At 53.8% G+C, this 22,131-nt stretch overlaps 2 protein-coding genes across 2 annotated transcripts; one reads left to right on the plus strand and one right to left on the minus strand.

Moving 5' to 3' along the window:
• Nucleotides 1-562: 562 nt before the first annotated feature.
• Nucleotides 563-10,119, plus strand: PKLR (pyruvate kinase L/R). Its single transcript, XM_045816962.1, has 11 exons — nucleotides 563-650; nucleotides 1,224-1,406; nucleotides 5,082-5,173; nucleotides 5,267-5,398; nucleotides 5,539-5,725; nucleotides 6,091-6,361; nucleotides 6,484-6,634; nucleotides 6,916-7,068; nucleotides 7,163-7,329; nucleotides 8,039-8,220; nucleotides 8,836-10,119. Exons 1-11 carry the CDS (start codon nucleotides 644-646, stop codon nucleotides 8,940-8,942), a joined length of 1,632 nt encoding a protein of 543 aa, XP_045672918.1. The 5' UTR covers nucleotides 563-643; the 3' UTR covers nucleotides 8,943-10,119.
• Nucleotides 10,120-10,353: 234 nt separating this feature from the next.
• Nucleotides 10,354-21,221, minus strand: HCN3 (hyperpolarization activated cyclic nucleotide gated potassium channel 3). The gene is made up of 8 exons (XM_045816964.1): nucleotides 20,819-21,221; nucleotides 16,130-16,559; nucleotides 15,095-15,256; nucleotides 14,440-14,658; nucleotides 13,889-14,035; nucleotides 13,079-13,319; nucleotides 12,087-12,251; nucleotides 10,354-11,635 (listed from the first exon to the last, which is right to left on the minus strand). Exons 1-8 carry the CDS (start codon nucleotides 21,100-21,102, stop codon nucleotides 10,935-10,937), a joined length of 2,349 nt encoding a protein of 782 aa, XP_045672920.1. The 5' UTR covers nucleotides 21,103-21,221; the 3' UTR covers nucleotides 10,354-10,934.
• Between the last annotated feature and the right edge of the window lie 910 nt (nucleotides 21,222-22,131).

Here is a 22,131-nt window from a genome sequence, read left to right on the forward strand (position 1 = left end):
GGATGTCTAAGTCCCAAAGGGACTTAGCAAAGTCCATCCTAATTGGGGCTCCAGGAGGTAAGAAGGGTCAGCAGAAGTCAGTGAAAAGAAGGGGAAGAGCCCTGGCCAGGTAGCTGAGTAGGGGGGAATGTCAGCCCCAATGCACCACGTTTGCGGGTTCAGTCACCTATCAGGGTATGCACAAGAATCAATCAATGGATGCATCGATGGGTGGAACAACAGCTCGCTGTCCTGTTCTCTTTCAAATTAGTACATTAAAACATTTTAAAGAGGGGGAAGAAGATGAGCATAGAATCAGGAGTGGGGGCGGAGGGTGCAGAAGAAGTGTATGTGCTGTCTAGGAGGAGTTTGGGGAGGGTCTGTGTTCACTGAGGTCTCCTCTGTGTTAAACTATGGACCCTGGTCTGGACCTCTTCTATCAGGCAGAGAGGAAGGCAGAGAGGAACCCAAGGCATGGGAGTCACGGGGCACTCGCATGGTTTTTGGACTCTGGCCCCTGGTTCACGGGGCTTTCAGTGACGGGGAGACACTGGTGACACTTTAACCAGTAGGCAGAACCAATCCCCAGCCCAGCGGGGCCTCATACCTCCGGCAGCCTGACGGTGTGGAGCAGATCGCCAGAGCCCAGCAGGCGTGCTGCAGCATGGAGGGTATGGCCAGAGCGGCCCCTCTGGGCTGAGTTAAGCTACAGAACCTCAGGACCTGGATGAAGTAGAAACTGAAGGAGCTGAGGAAACTCAGAGGAGGGGATAGAAAAGCCAGCAATTGGAAGGAAAACAACAGGGACCTTAGAAAGGGGACTGGGTGATTCTGGGCCTGAACAGTGAGGTATCAAAGAAGGGGCAGAGGCTGAGGCAGAGGGAAGTCAGCAGCCAAAGGTCAAGAAGTCAGGCAGTGTGGGGACCAGATAGCCGGACTTGAGCCTGGAGTTAGTCAGACCTGGGTGTGAATGCCATCTCTGTTACTTAGATGCTATATGATATTGGGCAATTTATTTAATCTTTCTCAGCTTCTCTCTTTCCTTATCTGTAAAATGGGAATCATTGTAGAGCATTTAACTACTTGCTGGATAGGATCCTTGTGACTATGTAAGATACTGTGCGCATAATGCTCCGTTCATAAGCAGTACTCCACAAGCACTGGAGAGGTGAGGGAAGGAACAGAGGGCGTGCTGAGATACAGCAGGGAGAGCCAGGTGCCTATGCAGTCCCCTTCTACTGCAGGGCCAGCGGGGTACCTGCGGAGGGCCAGCGTAGCCCAACTGACCCAGGAGCTGGGCACGGCCTTCTTTCAGAAGCAGCAGCTGTCAGCCGCAATGGCAGACACCTTCCTGGAACACCTCTGCCTGCTGGACATCGACTCGGAGCCCGTGGCTGCTCGCAGCACCAGCATCATTGCCACCATTGGTGAGCACCCTCCATCCCCCGAAGTGTCACCAGGCTTCTCGGTTGTTTTTCAAGGGGCTTCCTCATCTTTTGTCTCCTTTGACACTTCTCCGTGAGTCATTCATTCAGCAAAAGTTTTTGAAGGTTTTATTTATTTCTTTTAAGAGAGAGAGGAGGGGAGAGAGAAAGAGAGGGAGAGAAACATTGATGTGAGAGAGAAACGTCAGTCTGTTGCTTCTCATATGGGTCCGGACAGGACAACACCGAAAGAAACCCAGGTGCGTGGCCTGACTGGAGATCGAACTAGAGACCCGTTGCTTTGTGGGAGGAGGCCCAACCAACGGAGCCACACGGGGCAGGGTGTCATTCTGCAAATATTTGTCGAGCACTTGGGAGATAAGGTCTTGGGCCCTGGGAGTAGCAGGTCAGTGAAATGAACAAAAATCACTCCTCTTGGGGAGCTGACAATCTAGCCAGCTGAGATAATAAATAATAAGCACACTAAATTACTTAATATGTTAGAAAGTGATAAATAAGAGGGGAGACCCAAAAAATATAATTTATTTATTTAAAAATTGTGCATTTATTCTTACATGTTTAATTCAATCACCTTCAAAGTTCTCTCCATTTGATACAACACACCTATCAAGACGTTTTCTCCACTGCTCAAAACGGGTTTTGAACTCTTTGATTTTGATGCCTTTTAAGTGCTTCTGCCATTTGTTTGTTTTGTCTCTTCCACACCAGCAAAACGTTTCCCTCTGAGGACATTTTTCATCCAGAGAAACAAAAAAAGTAGCTGAAGGCGAGACTGGGTGAATAGGGAGGGTGGGGCACGGGGGTCATGCTGTTTTTTGGTCAAAAACTGCTGAACACTCAGCGCGGTGAGGGCAGGTGCACTTGTAAATCCCCCATCGTGAAATGGGCAAATGTGTTGAAAGAGTCTTCAGAAAAATTCACTAAAGCCGAACACAGTCTGTCCTAACAACACCTGGTGGTGCACCAATACAAATGTGTTCCTAGAACACTCACTCACCCAGCAGGGGGAGTTGGTACTACAAGGGAACCACCATCCAGAAGATCATTCTGGTTTTTCTGGGTGCCCCCTTCTTTTGACCTGGCTGGTATGGCTCAGTTGGTTGGAGTATCCAGCAACCAAAAGGTTGCAGGTCCAACATCCAGTCAAGGAGCACACAGGAGGCAACCAGTTGATGTTTCTCTCTCATATCGATGTTCCTTCTCCCTTCCTCTCTCTCTGAAAGCAATGAAAAAGGTCTTTGGGTGAGGATAAAAATAACAATAATACTCAAAATAAGAGAAAATGATTAATACTATGAAAGAAAAAACAATAGAGCATGCTGAAGGTCATCAAAGATGCCAGGGCAGGAGGCAGTCTGCAGTCCTACCGTCGGAGACAATCAGAGAAGCCACTATTTTGAAAGTCAGACCTGAGCGAAGATGTGGAGGAGATGAGAGAATGACGGATGCAAGTGTGTAGGGAAGAGAGCTCCAGGCACAGGGAACAATTGGCGCAAAGACCCCAAGTCAAGAAGGCTGGGATGGTGAGAAACCATCAAGGGACAGAAGAGTAGGGAAAAAATAGAGATTTCAGGGGAGGGTAAGATCATGTAGGACTTGGTAGAATTTTTAGAATTTGAGTTGGGTTCCTCCAACTAAAATGGAAAACTACGGGAGAGTTTCGTGCAGGGAAACAACACGCTCTTACTTACGTTTTCAGAGAACCACTCTGGCTGCTATATTGAAAATAGATCAGAGGTGAGTTTGGAAGGAGGCGCAGAAGCTGCTCCTGCAGTATTTCTAGGTCAAACCAGGTAGTGGCAGTGGAGGGGTGAGAAGTCATCAGATCCTACTGAATGTAAACTGTAATTAAAAAATAAAATTTAAATTAAAAAAAGATGTGGTCAGATTCTGAATGCATTTTGAAGGATTTCCCAACAGATTGAATGTAGGGTAGGGTGAGGGTGAAAAAGGAGTCAAGGATGACGCCAAGGTTTTAGGTTCGAGGACTAGAAGGATGCGTTATCAGCTGAGCAGGAAAGACTGTTGTGGAGAGCTGGGGGTAGGAGAGAAGGTGTTCAGTTTGGGGAAAGGTGACTTTGACATGTATGTTAGACACTCAACTGCGACACAGAATAGGCAATCAAGTACACAGCTCTGGGCGTGGAAGAGAGGTCTGAACTGAAGATATAAATTTGGGAAACAAAATTGGAGATAGAAGTTGTCAGCTTATAGATGGTATTCAAAGCCATAAAACTAGTCGAGACCATTGACGGAGTGAAAGTGAAATGACAGAGAGAATGGGACATCTAACGTTAAGGGCAGGGAGGAGCAAGTGAGGCTGAGAAGGAGAGCCCGTGAGGCAAGAGCGCATCCAGAGCGTGGTGTCCCAGAGGACAAGGAAGGAAGGCACGTCAAGGACACATACTCAGTGCTGCTGACAGGCCAGCCAAGATAAGGACAGAGAATTGGCCATTAGATTTAGCAACAACACTGAGATTCTTGGTGACCTTGACAAGGGCAGAGGCAGTGGAGGGGGCGGGGGCTGTGGACACCTGACTGGAGTGGGTACAAAGAATACAGGGTGGGGGACTGGAGGCAGCCAGGGCAGAAAGCTCTCACAACTTCTGCTGCAAAAGAGAGCAAAGAAATGGGACTACAGCTGGAGGGGGAATTGGGAATAAGAGAATTTTTTTGATGGAAGAAATAGCAGCAGGTTTGCATGCCAATGAGAATGATCCACTTAAAAGGAAAACCCTGATGACATAGAGGACTGGAGAGTGGCTGAATCTGTCTTTGAGCAGGTGAGCAGGAGGAGGTCTAAGTGCAAGTACAAGACATGGCTTTAGCCTCGGCTGGTGTGACTCAGCTGGTTGGGTGTCATCCAGCAAATCAAAAGGTCGTGGTTTGATTCCTGATCAGGGCACATGCCCGGGTTAGGGGTTCAGTCCCTAGTCAGGGTGAGTGCAAGAAGTGATGGATGGATGTTTCTCTCTCACATCTATGATTCTCTCTCTTTCTCTTTCTCCCTCCCTTCCTCTCTCTCCAGAATCAATAAAAGGGAAAAAAAGAATTGGCTTTAGCTCTGGTTGGTGTGGCTCAATGGACTGAATGCCCGCCTGTGACCTGAAAGGTCGTGGTTCAATTCCCAGTCAGGGCACGTGCCTGGGTTGTGGGCCGGGTCTCTCGCACATTGATGTTTCCCTCCCTCTCTTGAAGAGGGAAGAAAGAATTGGCTTTAGGTAGGGGCTGGAGAGCTTGGCTCTCAGTTACACAGCTGTCCTGTCAACAAGCAGAAATGGGGTCCAACTCAATTCTCCTCAGGCAGAATGAGGCCTATCAGCTCTACAGCCCCGTACCCATCCCCTGCTGTGCCTGGCTCACACACTGGGGTTACCCCCAAACTGCAGCGCTTACTTCACTGCAGACAGGGTTACCTCACTGGGACCTGGCTGAGGACCCTCCCTTCCAAGTGCCTCCTCCTCCACATAGGGCTGCCTCCCAAGGTGTGGGCTGCTGAGAGGAATGTGGTTTCTGACTTGTGAGCAGAGGTTGGTCAGGGAGTAAAGGTCAGGTAGCAAGACTTCTGTGGCATGCGGTGTCTCAGAGGGTGGTGGTGGGTCCGGTTGTCTCTCAGGTTTGGGGAGCAAGTTGTCTGAGGGAAATCTCTGGTTCCAGGGCCGGCATCTCGCTCCGTAGAGCGCCTCAAGGAGATGATCAAGGCCGGGATGAACATTGCTCGACTCAACTTCTCCCACGGCTCACATGAGGTTCGGGAAGGGGCCACAGGAGGCGACGGGGTTAGAGGATGCCCCGAGGTCGTGGCCACCCTCCCTTGAAATCTCCATCGGTTCTGCCACCAGTACCACGCTGAGTCCATCGCCAATGTCCGAAAGGCGGTGGAGAGCTTCGCAACTTCCCCGCTCGGCTACCGACCGGTGGCCATCGCTTTGGACACCAAAGGACCGGAGATTCGCACCGGGATCCTGCAGGGGGTGAGAGGCGGTCCCGTCGTGTCCAGTCGGCGGGGGCCAGCCGGGGGCTGCAGGGCGCGCGGGGTGGGGGGTGGCAGCAGACGCCCAGGGCGTGGGGCGTAGGGAGGGGCCGAACTCCGGACCCCTGGCTCTGCCCGCAGGGCCCGGAGTCGGAAGTGGAGCTAGTGAAGGGCTCCCAGGTGCTGGTGACCGTGGACCCGACGTTCCAGACGCGAGGAGACGCGAACACCGTGTGGGTGGACTACCCCAACATCCTCAGGGTCGTGCCGGTGGGGGGCCGCATCTACATCGACGACGGGCTCATCTCCCTCGTGGTCAGGAAAATCGGTGCGGACGCGCCTCCCGCCCCCGCAGCGCCCAGCTGGGCGCGCGCTCTCCCCTCGGGCTCCCGCGTCGGCCGCGAACACCCGCCCCCACCCCGCCGGCGTCCTAGTCCCAGGGGCCCCCAGCATCCAGACTCCTGGGCTCACCCTGGCTTGGGGCTGGACTGGCGGGGCAGCCGTTTCTTCCACAGAAGTCCGCCCCCCCCGCCCCGTGCCCGTTCAGTGTGGAGCCCAGGCCGAGGGCAGACGGACGAACAGAATGGGACGTGGTTCCTAATCCCTTGCGGGGTCCAAGCCCCTGTTCCCTGCGCCGCGGCTCTGCTCCCGACCTCACCCCTGACCCTCGGCTGGCTCTCTCCGTGCCCACAGGCCCAGAGGGGCTGGAGACCGAGGTGGAGAACGGCGGCGTCCTGGGCAGCCGGAAGGGCGTGAACCTGCCGGGCGCCCAGGTGGACCTGCCAGGGCTGTCCGAGCAAGACGCCCGGGACCTGCGCTTTGGGGTGGAGCATGGCGTAGACATCATCTTTGCCTCCTTCGTGCGGAAAGCCAGCGATGTGGCTGCGGTCCGAGCTGCTCTGGGGCCAGAAGGACAGGCCATCAAGATCATTAGCAAAATCGAGAACCACGAAGGCGTGAAGAAGTGAGGCTTGGCCTTTGTTCCCTATCAGGCCCTTAACAGCCCCGTAGCTCCTCCTCTTCTCCCGTCTCCTTTCCCTGGCTTCTCCCGGTTCTTCCCCAGCCCTGACCTCCCCCACCACCCAGGTTTGATGAAATCCTGGAAGTGAGCGACGGCATCATGGTGGCACGGGGTGATCTGGGCATCGAGATCCCAGCGGAGAAGGTTTTCCTAGCTCAGAAGATGATGATTGGACGTTGCAACTTGGCCGGCAAACCAGTTGTCTGTGCCACACAGGTCTGGAGTGAGCCTGAAGAGGGCGGGGGCTCTTTGTGGCTTTGGGGGCCACCTGAGGGTGAACACCTGCACCTCAGGTCTCTAGCACATTTTGCGGTCCAGTGTTCGATCCTCAAGCAACGAAGTTAGGGAGAGATAGTGGGACCCCCATTTTCAGATAAGGACACAGTTTGTGCCTGTGACCCTGGCTTTCAGGGCACTCTGAGAGTGTGGATGTCAGAGAAGTAGCTTCCCTGATCGGAGTGTGGCTCCCACAGCTCTGACATCCAGCTGTCCCCCAGATGCTGGAGAGCATGATCAGTAAGCCCCGGCCGACACGGGCAGAGACGAGTGACGTGGCCAACGCTGTGCTGGATGGTGCAGACTGCATCATGCTGTCGGGGGAAACTGCCAAAGGCAGATTTCCCGTGGAGGCCGTAAGGATGCAGCACGCGGTAGGAGCTCATAATGCAAGGCAGATGGGTTGGACAGCCAAACCCCTGCAAGCGCCAGTGCCCCTGCCCAAGCCTGACCTCCTGGTGCCTGCAGATTGCCCGGGAGGCAGAGGCCGCAGTCTACCACCAGCAGCTGTTTGAGGAGCTGCGCCGCGTAGCACCGCTGAGCCGTGATCCCACTGAAGTCACTGCCATCGGCGCTGTGGAGGCTTCCTTCAAGTGCTGTGCTTCGGCCATCATCGTGCTGACCACGACTGGCCGGTGAGAGGGACTCCGTGAGCACCAAGACAAGCCTTTGGGTCAGGGGCAGGTGGGGGTGGGTCACAGGCTTGGGTTATGTTTTGTCACTGGAGATGAAAAATATTATTCTGGGGCAAGAGGAGAGGTAGCTGTAAGATCCGGGGTGGGGCTGGGAGAGGTGGACCTGGGGCACACAGGGACTGCGCCAGTTGAAGGGGGAGGCACATCACTGGACACATTGGCTTCCAGGCCATTCAGGCTCCTGGGCTCAGAAGCAAGTCCTTTGCATTTGGCCCACAAAGCCTTACCCTGCTGAGGTGTTGCAGAAGGGCCCAGAAGGTCTGAGTTCAAGTCTTTGCTCTGAAATGACACCTTGGGTAGGTTGCCCAGGCTCTACAGGCGTCCTCGTGGGCCTGTGAGGATTAACCAGAGACGTGTTTAAGGTAAGTACCGTGTATAGGTACCTCCTCAGAAAGGTTTTGTTTCTCAAAGAAGTTTTTCGTTACTACTTCATTTGATGTACCCTTCATTATATCTTTCTTGTGTTGTAAGAAAGGGGAGTATTCTTATACCCACTTAACAGGCTAGAAAAACCAAGGCCCAGAAAAATATGATTTACCTGACTTGGGTCACACAGCTTGGCGCCGACAACTGGAACCAGAACCCAAACTCTAGTTTCCTGACTCGGCGCTCTCTCACTCTCCGGGCTGACCTTCTCTGCCTCCTTCAGCTCAGCCCAGCTTCTGTCTCGGTACCGACCTCGGGCAGCGGTCATCGCTGTCACCCGCTCTGCCCAGGCTGCCCGCCAGGCCCACCTATGCCGAGGAGTCTTTCCCTTGCTCTACCGTGAACCTCCAGAGGCCATCTGGGCAGATGATGTGGATCACCGGGTTCAATATGGCATTGAAAGTGGTGAGTCCTCTAGACTTCCTCCGCACCCACCCTGGGTTTGTATCACGACCCCCCACCACTTTCCATACCCGCACAAAGGGCTTTGCCTCTGTCCTCTGGTCCCGGATTTACTCTGTGAGGCTCACAAACACTCAGAGATGTTTTGGCCTCCATGGGGCATGCGGAGGGGAAGATGGTAGAGGGAAAGAGGTCAAGGCCTTTTCCAAGAAGTCAGCCCAGCTGTCGCCTGCACCAGGGTGTGTGCCTGAGTGTGACGTAAGGAGCAGGAGGTGAAAGGAGAAAGCGGACCTAGTCCCCTGCAGCCGAAATGAAAATCTGTTTTGAAACTGGCTATGATCATGCCCTGCCTCTTCCTGCTGGCCTAGCAACACAGGTGCACAGACTTGCTGCTCAGCGACCCCCCGCCCCGTGCCATCCATGGACATACCTGTAGTTCTGATAATAATGCAGTGGTCACATTTCTTGTGGCGCTACCTGTGGTACACATGACACAGTTTGCCTCAGGCCCCTGCAGGGAGGGTGGCCCTGAGGGAGTAGAAGGTGGTGGCTGGTTCTCATTATAGGGCTGGCCTGGGTCTCTCAGTGGCTGATGGTTATCTTCTTCCCCTACCCCAGGAAAGCTTCGTGGCTTACTCCACGTTGGAGACCTGGTGATTGTGGTGACAGGCTGGCGACCTGGCTCTGGCTATACCAACATCATGCGAGTGCTGAGTGTGTCCTGAGATGCCCCTCCCCCTCGGAACCAGCCAGCTCTGGACCCCATCCCTCCTCCCCACGCCACCCACACCCTTCATCTGTCTTGTCTGCTCCCAGTCCTCCCCACCTGAGGCCACGTCTGCCATCTAGCCACATTCCACGGTGCCCCTTCCCCCTCGCCACGCAGGCCCTCAGAGTCTGGCCATCTGGCAGCTCCAGTGGCGCACCCAGTGCTCCCACCCAATGCTCTCAGCTGGACCCTAAGATGCTCTGAGCCTTTAATCCCAGCTTAACTGGTTAATTCTATTTCCCCAGGCTTCCCACACCTGGAGGTGGGGGAGAGGAGAACAGGGCAGTCGTGTCCAACCTCCACAAAACCACTATTTTAGAAATATTTCAGATCCACATGCAGTCTGGCGTTCTTGTACGTGGCCTTCTGGGTAATCTCTCTCCCAAGGACGGTGCCACTTCTTCCCTCATTAGAGCTAATAGTGATGTCAAAGCGCCGCCCTCTGGGGCAAGGCAGGGCGGATGGATACTGGGGAGCACAGCCTGTCACTGTCTTCGCAGCTTCGCCTGGGACTGCGGACCACTTTCCGGCCGCTCCCAGGGCCATCTCCTGTCTTGTGGGGCGAGGCGCCTTCTCCTGCACCCAGAAATTCCTTCTCTGTGCCCGCACGCAAACCAGGAGCCGAAATGAGTGTCTCTATTTTCTTTTTTTAAACCCAGCTATTTGGAAGCAATTATAAAACTTTCCCCACATACCTCGTATTCCAGAACTCCACACCCAGAAGAAAAATGAGCTTTGGGGTCCCGGCCCCACATTCTTTGATGCTGTACAGTCGGCATGGCAACAGAGGGTGGGGGAGGGGTTCTGTTGTCCCTGAGAAGGCGGGGCACTGGCTAGCCTGCCCTTTCCTAGGCTCAGGTACCTTGGGCCCTCACCTTACTCTAGCACCAACAGCAAACTCAGCAGGGAAAAGAAACTAAAACATCCCCCACCTCCCCTGCCTCAGGTGGCCCTTCGGCCCCGACCTAAACAGGAACAGGGTCCCAGTATTGCTGCTGTTGGGGCTGGACCAGGACCACGGGAACTGGTGTGGGGGAGGGGCGTTGCCCCTTCCTGGCTCCCTACTGGGAGGGGATGGGAGGGGGTGGAAAAAGAAATTGGTCAATAAAATGCATTGATAATAAATAAAATTAGCAAATGAATAAATATAATTATTAAATAATTGAATAAATAAAAAAGGACAGGAAGGAAAGAAAAAACATGCCATCTAAGGATTTAGCCACTTGCCCCTCTCCTGGGGGTTCTAGGCTGGCACACCAAATGAGGAGGTGCCAAACGTCCCTTAGCTTCCGGGAGGACACACTGGGGCAGGGACACAGGGAGGAGGTGGCTCCCGGTTCACAGAGAGACAGTCTACCAGAGACGGAGTGGAGGGGACTTGGCAGGAGACATGTTCCCACTCAGAGGACGTAGACAGGGAGGGGCCTACACACAGCAGTGAAGGCGGATGCCCACACTGGGGGCCCCAAACATCTGTGGACAGCAATGGGCATGGGCAACTCGCCGGCTGTGCTGGGAGGACTGGGAGGTAACCGCTCCGGGCGGAGCCTACGGAGCCTGCAGGCCCGGGCCAGGAAACAGACATCTAATTACTCGGCAGTGATGGCAATGGCAAGTACTTGTGCTTAATAAGGTGGAATCATGAGCCCGGGCCTGCACCTGGCAGGACTGTGGCAGGGGGAATACCTTTGTCAGAGCGCTTAGTCTCTTCTATTTGGCAGTGGAGACACAGTATTACCACGGTGCCTTGAATGTGGTAGGCGCTCAGCTCATCTGATGAATGGGCAAATGGGTCAGGAGGCAGCAGGGGCCTGAGAGGACGGAAACTATCTTCTTGGCAGTAAGGGGAGATATTCCCATAGGGCAGTGTTTCGGGCCCCCTTGGCCTTCCCAGGAGGCATCTGCCTTCAGGCACACACTGCTGCACTCGAGGAATTACCTAAGGGTTTCACATGTTGGCAGAGAGCTGGGGGCCTCTAGGGGTGGCTGGCCCAGGCACTGGTGGCCTAGGGGTCTGGGCTGTCCCTGGAGGATTGGTGAGGAGCCCTGATGGGGCCAGTCGCTCACTTCCTGAGCCCTTACGCCCAGGAGAGCCATCACCTACTGCCCGCTGAGGCAGAGAGGGCTGGGAGGCTGAGAGTGGGCGGCCCCGAGGTCCTAGTCGCCGCCCACCTCCTCCCGGGGTGGAGCCCAGCAGGGACACCTGGGAGCGCCCAGCCTGGGACAGGCTAGCATGGAGAGTTCTGGCAGGTGGGGCAGGCAGGCGGGAGGTGGATGCCCACGGCCCTCGGACCAGCAGAGGGCCAGGTCGGACAGGCACCAGTGGAGAAGCTGGGGAGCCTGATGAGCACCTCGCAGAGCGAGCAAGGAGGGTGGCTGGAGAGTCTGGGGAGAGGGGCAGGGGTCCCCGCTGGTGAGTTAGGGCAATGGCCACATTGGAGGTCACAGCGGCTGCTTGCAGGGGTACATGCACCAGCGGCTCCCACAGCACTGGCTTTCCGCTGAGCCGCGCTCCTGTGCCCGGGGCCAGGCCCTGAACACCCCGAGCCATATCCCTGTCATGCTGCACCAAGTGCTGCTCCATGATGCCGCCGCTGCTGCCAGGACTTGGCTCGGAGCGCTTCCGCTGCAGTATGGAATTCTTCTTACCTAGAGGTTGTCCCAAGAGGGAGAAGGGAAGGATAGTGAAGGAATCAAAGATAAAGATTGAATGTCAAAGAACTGGAAGGTCAAGCGATGGCAGTGGGCGAAGGAAGGGATAAGGGCCAAGAGCGTGGAGGTGGAGGTGGGCAGACGCAGGTGCAGGAAGAGGGTCAGGGGATGAGTGTGTATCACAGGTGGTGAAGGTCAGGGGCTTAGGGAAGGAGGGCTCGGGGCATGTGGACGTGGGGCGATCTCTCCGGGGTAAGACATGCTGAGTTGCAAGGGCAGTGAGCCACAGCACTGAAGGGCCTCTGGGGGCATTTACTGGGACTGGGGTGGGCCGGGGCAGGACACTGGAGTGGGAGAGCATGGGCCCTGGGACAACAGGGGCTTCTTGCTGTGGATGCGGGTGAGGGCCCAGGTTGGACCCAGAGAAGGCCCGGCAGACAGGCCTCACCGATGCGGCGCAGTCGGTCCAGGGCCACGGTCTCGAAGGCCCGGCGCATCATGGGGAACTCCTCGAGCACAGCGTTGAAATGGTCCACGCTGAGTGAGTAGAGGCGACAGTAGGTGTCAGCTCGCACGCTGGCTGTGCGCCGGCCCCGAGTCAGGAGACAGATCTCTGCCAAATTTGGGAGGAGGCCTTCAGAACCGCTGTCCCCAGAACGCCCTCTCACCAGGCCTGCAGCAGCTGGCCCAGCATCCTCTGGCTCCTCCCCAGGTGGGAGAAACTAGTGTTTACTCACCCACCCCGGGGTCCCTGAATGCTCCAAGCCCCGCAAGCCTGCCACTCTCCAGACCTGCACAGTTACCGTCCTCACTCTCGAAGTTTAAGCTGACACTCAAGCAGGTCTCGCTGGCCCCGCCCCCAGCCATTCCACTCCACTCTAATTTCCACCCACCTCCGCTGCTCTGTCCCAAGGGGTAGGCTTGGGGAAGCACCCCTTCAAACGAACACCAAGGACAGCCCAGAAGGAGAAAAGCAGTGCCACAGGGCAAAGGGCAACTCTACGGAAATGCTGGAGGGTGTTGGGTGGTTTGGAGACTGAGAGATTTTATGAGCTTCAAATCACCTTAGGCAACAGCTGGTGGAACTACCCCCAGTGCAATAGGCTGGGGCCCTGAATCACACCACCAGGGAGCCCCGGGGACAGCACTGCTTTATTACTCTCTGTCCCTCATGGGATCTTTGGAGCTCACGAATTATGGGTTCTAAAAGGCCCACTGGCTCAGAAATTTTCAACCTGGTTCTGCTCTGGAATCTCTTAAGAAGCTTCTTAAAATTACAGAGCCCCAGGCCCCAGGCCCCGAGATTCTGATTAAGTCAGCCTGGGGTGGCACTGGAACTCTGTGACTCTGCAGCATGCCCAGGCAGGGACCCTGATCCAGGGGAGCATTTGCCCTCATCCTCTGCTCCAGTCCCTCCCGCCCTTCCTGAGGCCTGCTGACCCCCAAAGTAGGATCCATCAGTGAGGCGGGTGTCCCGGGCACCACGTGCCAGCACGCTGAGCAGCCCGTGCTGGATGAAGTACATCTTCCTGCCCACAGAGCCCTCACGCACCACGAGGTCCCCCGGCTGGAAGACCTCAAAGCGCAGCTTGGTGAGCACCGCCGTGACGAAGCTGGGGTCGGCATGGGCGAACAGCGGCATGTGGGCCACCAGGCCCCTGCAGGTGAAGTTAATGATCTCCTGGGAAGGGGAGGGGCCTGTCAGACAGGCTGCACCCCCTGCCCCAAGGTGCCCTCATCGAGCTCATCTGGCTCCAGAGGTCCCACCCGGGGTCATGATATGCAAGGATGCGGATGCTTCTGGGGGCCTGGGACTATCCCTAAGCTCCTGCCGTCAGAGTGCTCCCATGAGCCCTTGAAGGACCATCCCCACAAAAACAGATCCTTGATGCCCCTTCCCATGTACACTTCACCCTCATAAGAAGTCCAAGGCCCTGGCCATGTAGCTCAGTTGCTTAGACTGATGTCACGATGCACCATGGTTTTGGATTCTATCCCCGGTCAGGGCGCGCACAAGAATCAACCAACGAATGCGTAAGTAAGTGGAACAACCGGTCTATCTGTCTGTCTGTCTCAAATCAATTAGTAAAAAAAAATGTTTTAAAGAACTTCAAGAAAGAACTTCACCCCTGGAAGTTCCCCAAAGCCTGGTCTCCCATGGGGCCCTCTGCTGACCAGTATCTTCCACCCCAGGTGGCATCCTAGAAGCCCATGTCCTTGACGAGCCACCAGGGCCCCGCTCAGTCCTACCTCCCGCAGCGGCTCACTCAGCTCGCCGAGGATGCTCTCCTCATCAAACATCTTGCCCTGGTAGCGGTGCTCATAGTACTCGTGGATGCGCTGCCGCGTGTCAGCTGGCAGCTTGTGGAAGGACATGTACTGCTCCACCTGCTTGTACTGCAGGGCCAGCCAGTGGCCAGCAGGCAAGAGGACACAGAGGCAGATGCGGGGCCAGAACAGTGGAGGCAGGTGCAAATGGAGGGAGGTCACAGACATGGGCCACACTCAGAAAAGTGAAACATGGAGACAGAAGGAGACACACGGGGCCACAGAAGGACAGATGGATGATGGTGGACACAGGGAGGACACAAAGCACAGTCACAGGCAGAGGAGGGGCCCAAGGACAGGGGTATAGGTCCAAACAAAAAAAAAGGTACACACAGGGGCACGGGACAAATGAACATTGGGCAAGGAAGGACACAGAACCAACAAGGGTATGCGTCAGAATGGGCCTCAAGTTCAGCTACCCAGCCTCCAGCACCCCTTCATGCCCTCCCCTTCCTTCTCCTGTCCCTGCTGACCTTCTCTTGGTACTGACGTCGGGAGGAGTCCAAGGACTGGATGAGGGCAGTGGCATGGCCAATGAACATGGCATAGCAGGTGGCGCCCACAATCATGCTGAGCATGGTGAGCCAGACGTCAGGCATGCCGACAGGTGCCTGCTGCCCATAGCCGATGCACAGCATGTGGCTCATGGCCTTGAACAGGGCGTGGGAGTACTGGCGGCCCCACGAGTGGTTCTGGAGGACAAAGGATTGCACAGCTGGGCAGAGGGCCCTCAGAGCCTTGTTCTCCCCCTGGCCCTTTCTCTCATTCTCTCTCTCTCTCTCTCTCTCAGTCCTTCTACCTGCCCCCTTCATTTCAGATCTACCTCCAAGGAGGCACTTAGGTTTGACTCTGGGGAGCCCTGAGGCAGAAGGGGCCTCATTTGCAGCTTGAGGGCCTCAATTTCTGCGTAGGCTTTCTTCCCTGTCTTCTCCCTCCAACACACAAACACTTCCTCTGGGTCTCTCTCCCCTCTCCTCTCATTTCCCCACCACCTCACTCCTGTCTTCTCTCTTGGACATCGACCTCTCCAGCATCCCCCACCTCTTGCCCCCTGTGGTCATCCCACCACTCAGGCAGAAGAGAGCCCTTTGAATGCCCAGGAGAGACAGAGCTGTGGGGAGATCTCACCACCATGTGGTTGATGGACACCCAGCAGTCGGGAGGGAAGTCCTGCAGCATGGGGACCAGGAACTGCAGACAGCCATCCCAGTGGCAGAGCAGCAGCATCATCCCGATGAGGTTGAAGATGCGAACCACAGCACTGGCCAGGTCATAGGTCATGTGAAAGATCTGAGGATTCCGAGGAGGGGCCACTGTGGACAGGAACCCTTCCTGACGGTCCTCCTCCATTCCCAGCCTTGCAAATTCTCTCTGAATTTCCCCAGCCCCGTGAATTTAAAAAAGTGGCCATTATTGTGTGGAGCTTTTCAGCACACAAATATAGCTAATACAAAGTAGTCTGTGTTACTACTCTCATCTTATAAATAGGAAAATTGCTGCCAATCATGTGCCCAGAATCACAGTGTCACAGCAGAGACTGGAAAAGGCTGCTGCACAGGCTGCCAAAGTGCAGCCTGGAAATGAGGAGAGGTGGCATTTCACAACATGACGTCCCCAGGGCATGGGGATAAGGCTTAAAGGCAGCAGCCCTCTTCCCTTCCAGTAATAACAAGTAATTTGCTGAGAACAAGTGCTTTACAGATATTAACTCCTTATCACCCGTGAGTGTATGTAACGCTTCATTTTATAGAAGAGGAAATGAGTTCTCATATAGTAAACAGTAAAGCTGGAATTTGACCTTAGGCAATGACATTGCAGAGCCCACACTCCCAACCACGAAACTCTGCTGCCCGGAAGCTGAAACTCCAGCCTCCTTCACACCCTGCAGTTCCTAGCTCTCCTCCCACATCTTCCCCCCAGAGTCCAACTGACCCTCCAGTATTTGTGCAGCAGCTGTGCTCCACCCTTCCACACTACCATCCTCACCTGGGGACCCCATCCCCTGACCCTCATTCTCTTCCTGCTTCTCCCTCACCAACTTTGGAGAGAGCCCACCCTTGGAAGCTCCGCACCTCTGCCCACCCCATAAAGTCGCCAGGAGTCCCACCCATAGCACTGTCCTGGAGAAGTCTGTGAGCCTCCCTGCCCACCTCCCCACCCCACCTCCTCCCACTGGTGTATGTAGCGGATGAGGCGGGAGAGGCGGAGCAGCCGCAGAAGGCTGAGGATCTTGGTGAAGCGCACTATGCGTAGGGCCCGCGCTGTTTTGTAGACCTCGGCGTCCAGTCGTGGCTCCAACTCCACCACCAGGAAGATGTAATCCACGGGGATAGAGGAGATGAGGTCAACCAGGAACCAAGTGCGCAGGTAGCGAGTGCGGATGGCCTGCGGTGCCAGCAGGATCTCGGCGCCCTCCTCTACCACGATGCCCGTGCGGAAGTTGAGCACCAGATCCAGCAGGAAAAAAGTGTCCGAGAGGACGTTGAAGACGATCCAAGGTGGAGAGTTCTCCTCTTTGAAGAAGGTGATGCCCACGGGCAGCACAATGAGGTTCCCCACCATCAGCAGGAGCATGATCAGGTCCCAGTAAAACCTAAGGTGGGGTGGGGTAGGGAGGAAAACCGCAGTGATATTCCGCCAACACCCTCAACTAACCGCAGGCAGTCTGACCTGGCCAAGAGTGGACAAAGGTACAAAAACATGGATGGCCATTTATAGCAGATGGGAATGTAAATTGGGACCACCCTTTAGGAAAATATTTTTGCAATATCTAGTGAAGTTAAATATTTGCATTCCCAGCAATTCTATATAACTCGAGAGGGTATACAAGGGGGGACCCCCCAAAAAAACAGAATTATGTTCTGTAGGGTGGGCCCCCCTTTTAAAATATTTTATTTATTTATTTTTAGAAAGAGAAGAGGAGAAAGAGGGGGAGAGAAACATCAATGTGTGGTTGCCTCTGATGCACCTCCCTCCCCACTGGGGACCTGGCCTACAACCCAGGCATGTGCTCCCACTGGGAATCACACTCATGGCCCTTTGGTTTGCAGGCCTGTGCTCAATCCACTGAGCTACGCGTCAGGGTTGGTGGACCCCTTGTAGAACAGTCTTCTTCTGCTAGGTGAGTGTTCTAGGAACACACCTGTACCAGTGTACCACCTGGGGCCGTGAGAGGCTGTATTTGGCTTTAGTGAATTTTTTTTAAAGATTTTATTTATTTGTTTTTTAGAGAGGGAAGGGAGGGAGAAAGAGAGAGAGAGAAACATCAATGTGCGGTTGCTGGGGGTCATGGCCTGCAACCCAGGCATGTACCCTGACTGGGAATTGAACCTGCGACACTGGTTTGCAGCCCATGCTCAATGCACTGAGCTACACCAGCCAGGGCTAGTGAATTTCTTTTTGAAGACTCTTTCAACGTGTTTGCCCATCTCATGATGGGGGAATTAGGAGCGCACCTGCCCACACTGCACTGAGTGTTAGGTGGTTTTTGACCAAAAATGTCATGACCCCGGTGCCCTACCTCCCTCTTCACCTGATCTCGCCCGGAGCGACATATTTTTGTTTATTTGCTTCCCCAGAGTAAAAAAAGTCCTCAAAGGGAAATGTTTTGTTGATGTCGAAGAGGTGAAATAAAAAAACAGCAGAAGCACTTAAAGACATCAGAATTGATGAGTTCAAAAAACTGTTTTGAAAAAAAAACCACAAAAAACTGTTTTGAGCAGTGGAAAAAAATGTCTTGATAGTTGTATTGCATCAAATGAAGACTACTTTGTAGATGACTGAAGTTTAAACATGTAAGAATAAATTACACAATTTTTTATAAATAAATTCCAAGGGGGGTTTTACACCCCCCACCCATATACAGGAATAGCAGCATTAAGTCTGGAAACAACCCGATGTCCATCAGTAGAAAAATACAGATAAATTAGATAAATACACTGTGATAGAGCCATGCCTTGAAATACCATACAACTGTGACACCACTCCACTGCAGCTACATTCTGCATTATGTATGAATGAATCTCACAACTTTAATGTTGATCCAAAAAAATAAGGTACAAAAGTATACACACCAGATGATTCCACTTGTACAAAGTTCCAAAACAGCCAAACTAAACTCTATAATTTAAGGATTCACAGGAAAATTGTGAAACTATGAAGAAAAATAAGGAGATGAGTACCATGGAAGTTCCAATAATGGGTTTGGGAAAGGAATGTGAGAGCAGTAGGGAGGCTTCTGGGTGCCAGCAATACAGTCTCTCCTGACCTAGAGAGTTGTTACACGGGAGTGTGCCCTGGAATGACATATATATACCTCACTATATAGTGTACTACACTCTCTAAATACCTACTGTTTAGGTATACAGACTATGTATCTGCTATATATACCATATATACATATATATTCATACATCTCCATATGCTCATATATATCTCCACATACATGTACATATTTTTTTTCTTAATATATAGAGTGGGGCAAAAGTAGGTTTACAGTTGTTTATATGGAGAACAATGCAATACTTAATAAATAATAATATGAGAATAAACTGTTTCACGTACTCACAACTGGAAACCTACATTTTGCCCTACCCTGTATATAATATATATGCAATATCTTTAGTGTATATATATATATATATGATCTATGTCACTATTATGAAATCTTTTTAAAGTTAAAAATAAAGATAAACTACCCTGTGCTAACTTTATAGGGTTGTTGTAAAATATATGCACTGAGCCCTGCCTGGTGCCGCTCAGTGGACTGAGTGCCAGCCTGTGAACCAAAGGGTCGCCAGTTTGATTCCCAGTCAGGGCACATGCTTGGGTTGTGGGCCAGGTTCCCAGTGGTGGGGGCACACGAGAGGCAACCACACATTGATGTTTCTCTCCCTCTCTTTCTCCCTCCCTTCCCCTGTCTCTAAAAATAAATAAATAAAATATTTTTTAAAATATGCACTGAGTCAATGGATGTGAAAGTGCTATAAAAGCACTAGTTTGTGTTATGACTCACCACTCTTTATCCTGAGATTTCCGAAGAGGTTGGAGCTTCTCCCAGCTATCTTTCCCTTGGTGGTCTGGGATTTCACGCTTTTCCCAGCATTCCCCACCCCAACCCTCCTCCTCAACACAGTTGGACCCATGGTTCCTGTTTCTCTGCTGGGATCTGCTCGTCTGTGTCCCAGAGTGGGGATGATCTCGCCTGCCTCCATCTGAATTGAGCTCTTTGAGGATGCCCCTCCCCCTCCACAGCACCTCAGACAGGGCTGTGCATACAGAGAAGCTCCATAGGTGATCTTGAAGGAATAAGACTTGAAGCTCTGCAGTCCTTTCCTCCCCTGACCTCCTTGTGTCTACTGAGACTTGCTGCACCTCAGCAAGGACATGGGCAGGGGAGAGCCACAATGCTGTAGTGAAAGCTGTGGGAAGAAGACGTCAGAGGAAGCTAGGTGAAGCCCTCTTTCAAAAAAGAAAATTGCTGGTCAATCTGAGGGTTGCAATGAGCAGTGATAGTTTTAACTCCAGGACACACTTAATCACAGCATCTACCCAGGACCCAACTCCGTCTGACTCTGACTGCAAAATCAATTATTTTAGCCCCTGAAAGAAGCTTGGCAGTCCCCAAGTCCAAGTCTCCAGGCAGTGTCTTAGACTGTGTGCTTTCAATCAACGACAAATCCTTGACCCTCTCCCACTCCCTCCTGAGCCACTGGAGAAATCCTATACCATGAGCTGGGGGAGGAGAAAGAGGTTTTGCCTAGCCATAGAGCATCCTCACTGCCTGACCCACAGACGGTCACAAGCCTGGTGGGTGATTCAGCAGAGAGGACAGAGAATAAACACAATAATGAGGAGACACTGCTTCTGGCGACACATCTGAAGGTCAAATGGGAGAAGGGAGGGAGATCCATAGGAGACTAGGAAGGGTGCAAGGTGGGGTGAGAATGAGGCAGTAAAGAAGACGGGAGTGGGAGAAACAATGGGAGAAAGGAACATTTAAGCAATGTGTATGAATGTGGATTCAAGATGATGTCTTAGTCTCCAACTGTGTTTCCAGACTCCTGATTCACACCTCATCCTTTCAGCTCATTTTGCTTCCCAGGTTAGGTTAGGTGCTTTGCACACATCCTCACCTCATCCAATAGCTGTCCTTCATTTCCCGCAAGGACAGGGCTGCTCTCCTCCCCTAGCACCCTTGATGTAAAGGTACAGCTAGACGGGGACTATGAGATGGCCCCGCCCCCCCCCTCGCCCTTCTCTCTGGTGGTGGCCATGACCCCGGTGTTGCTGCCCCCGCCGCTGTGAGTCCCAGCCCGGCTCTGCCACATCCTGACTTCAGCACCAGGGACAGCTACCAGAACTGTTTGTACACCCCCGCCACCCCTCCAAAAAGCGTCCCTGGTTTTCCTGGTGCTTGCCCTGTTGAACTAGGCAGGTGCTGAGGGTGGAAGTGGGGGGTCAGGGGAAAAATAGTTGAGCTCGGATTCTCCCTCATACTGACCCTGAGCCTTGGAATATGACATAATTGCCCAGATATCTAGCAAAAAGTACTAGAGGAGGCAAAGATCCTAATTCCAGTAGTCCCTGTCGTCCAGGTGGGGTACTGGGGTGCTGGGGTCCTGAAACGGGAAATCCAAGTCTCCGGGTCTGCTTGTTTCTTCCGGTGCTCCCAGCCTGAGAAGTCACTCAGAATTCCCAGGCTAGGTTGGAGGAAGTGACTCTTTTATCCCACCCGGGGACCCCTGGGCCGGAAATGAAATGGCCGTGGAGGGTTGGGCGGGTCCAGTCCCCGGGTCTCGGCTGTGGGGATGGTATCTGTGTCCCCCGCCCTCCCTGCCGAGCCCCCAGTACCGGAAGTCGCTGTAGGGATGGATGATCCAGGCCCCCGCTGACTTGACCCGCTCCTGTTCGATTTCCACTGCTTTGTGGCTGCCGAATACGCGAAGGGAGAACTTGTTGACCGTGGGCTGGAGCAGTGTCCCAAGCTGCCTCCTCTTGGGTTCGGATCCACATGAAGATCCGGGGAGCTGTCCCGCGGTGGCAGTGGCAGGCACCGGGGTAGCAGGAGGCCCCGCCTCCAGCCCAGGGGTCGCCCCGTCGCTGGCCCCCATCGTCGGCCGCGGCTCCGCCTGCATGATGCCCCACCACTTATACTCTTGGCCTCCTAGACCCTGTCGCGGCCATCCCGGACACCCCGGACCCTCCCACAGTCAGAGCTGGCGCAGTCCGCGGTCTCGGAGCATAGGCGTAGTCGACTCGGAACTGCCGGCGCGCGGGGCAGAAGGGGTGTGGGGGACAGACTCTCCCGCCAGCTGTGAGCGGGTTGCGCTGCGCCCCCTGGCGAGGTCCGCGCGAAAGCTGGGCAGAGCATGCGGGGGCGGGGCCGTCCGCGACCCAGCCCCCTAGGGGGCGGGGTCAATTAAGTCGATATTACGGAGGGATTCCGGGATGGGTGTGGCTTACTGAATAGAGGCGGTTCTCCAAGTGTAATTGGAGAAGGGGAAATGCACGAGGAGCCACGGAGAGGGTGTGGCCTAGGTCTGACAGGCTTTTATTCCTTGAGCGCCAGGAAGGTGACACTGCGTGTAGGTGGCGGGAAAACCGGACTCAGGTTGTAACTGGTGAAGCTAAGGAGGGCGAGGGATTAGGTACCAATGGAAGAGGCTTTGGAGATTCGTCTTCCCCACTCTCGCTTATGAACTACCCTGTATTCCACTTTCTTTCTCTCAGCACTCTAGGCATATTCCTTTCTTCTGTGCTCCATACTGCTCCCCCTGGCATTTCACTTTCTGAATTCTTTCTGCCAACCTTCACCAAATGTGAGTCTGCTCGTCACTGAGTGGATGATGAGAATACAACAGTTGGTTCAGATCTCATTTCCTCTAGGAAACCTAGAGACACATTTCAAAACTTCCTTTCCCCAGGTAGGGTGTAGTTTAGAGCTTTCCAACAGTGTCCAGGCCGCCACTGTCTGTAACCACTCTTGTCACAAGGCTGCCATTATCCATTGACAGGTGTTTTTCTCCCATTAGACTGTGAAGCTCTGAAAAACAGGGGCCTTGCTTCTGGCACAGTGCTGGACACATATTGGACACTCAGTAAATGCTTGTCGAATGAACGAATGATCTGGGAGTGTTCTTGGAGGAGGAGGTAAATTTGCCATT

The sequence above is a fragment of the Phyllostomus hastatus genome, unplaced genomic scaffold, assembly GCF_019186645.2.
Source record: "Phyllostomus hastatus isolate PE091 unplaced genomic scaffold, TTU_PhHast_1.1 phas_scaffold_216, whole genome shotgun sequence".
In the NCBI taxonomy this organism is placed as follows: domain Eukaryota; kingdom Metazoa; phylum Chordata; class Mammalia; order Chiroptera; family Phyllostomidae; genus Phyllostomus; species Phyllostomus hastatus.

What these genes read in the sequence shown, in the direction of transcription:
- PKLR (XM_045816962.1), top strand. An exon ending in GCACCGGGATCCTGCAGGGG is followed by an intron (nt 5,399 to 5,538) that starts GTGAGAGGCGGT and finishes CTCTGCCCGCAG; the next exon opens with GGCCCGGAGTCGGAAGTGGA. An exon ending in GTGCTGACCACGACTGGCCG is followed by an intron (nt 7,330 to 8,038) that starts GTGAGAGGGACT and finishes TGCCTCCTTCAG; the next exon opens with CTCAGCCCAGCTTCTGTCTC.
- HCN3 (XM_045816964.1), bottom strand. Translation starts at nt 21,102, where the DNA reads ATGCAGGCGGAGCCGCGGCCGACGATGGGGGCCAGCGACGGGGCGACC. An exon ending in TGAGTGAGCCGCTGCGGGAG is followed by an intron (nt 13,320 to 13,888) that starts GTAGGACTGAGC and finishes TCCCCTTCCCAG; the next exon opens with GAGATCATTAACTTCACCTG. An exon ending in TGATGGATCCTACTTTGGGG is followed by an intron (nt 12,252 to 13,078) that starts GTCAGCAGGCCT and finishes CAAATTTGGCAG; the next exon opens with AGATCTGTCTCCTGACTCGG.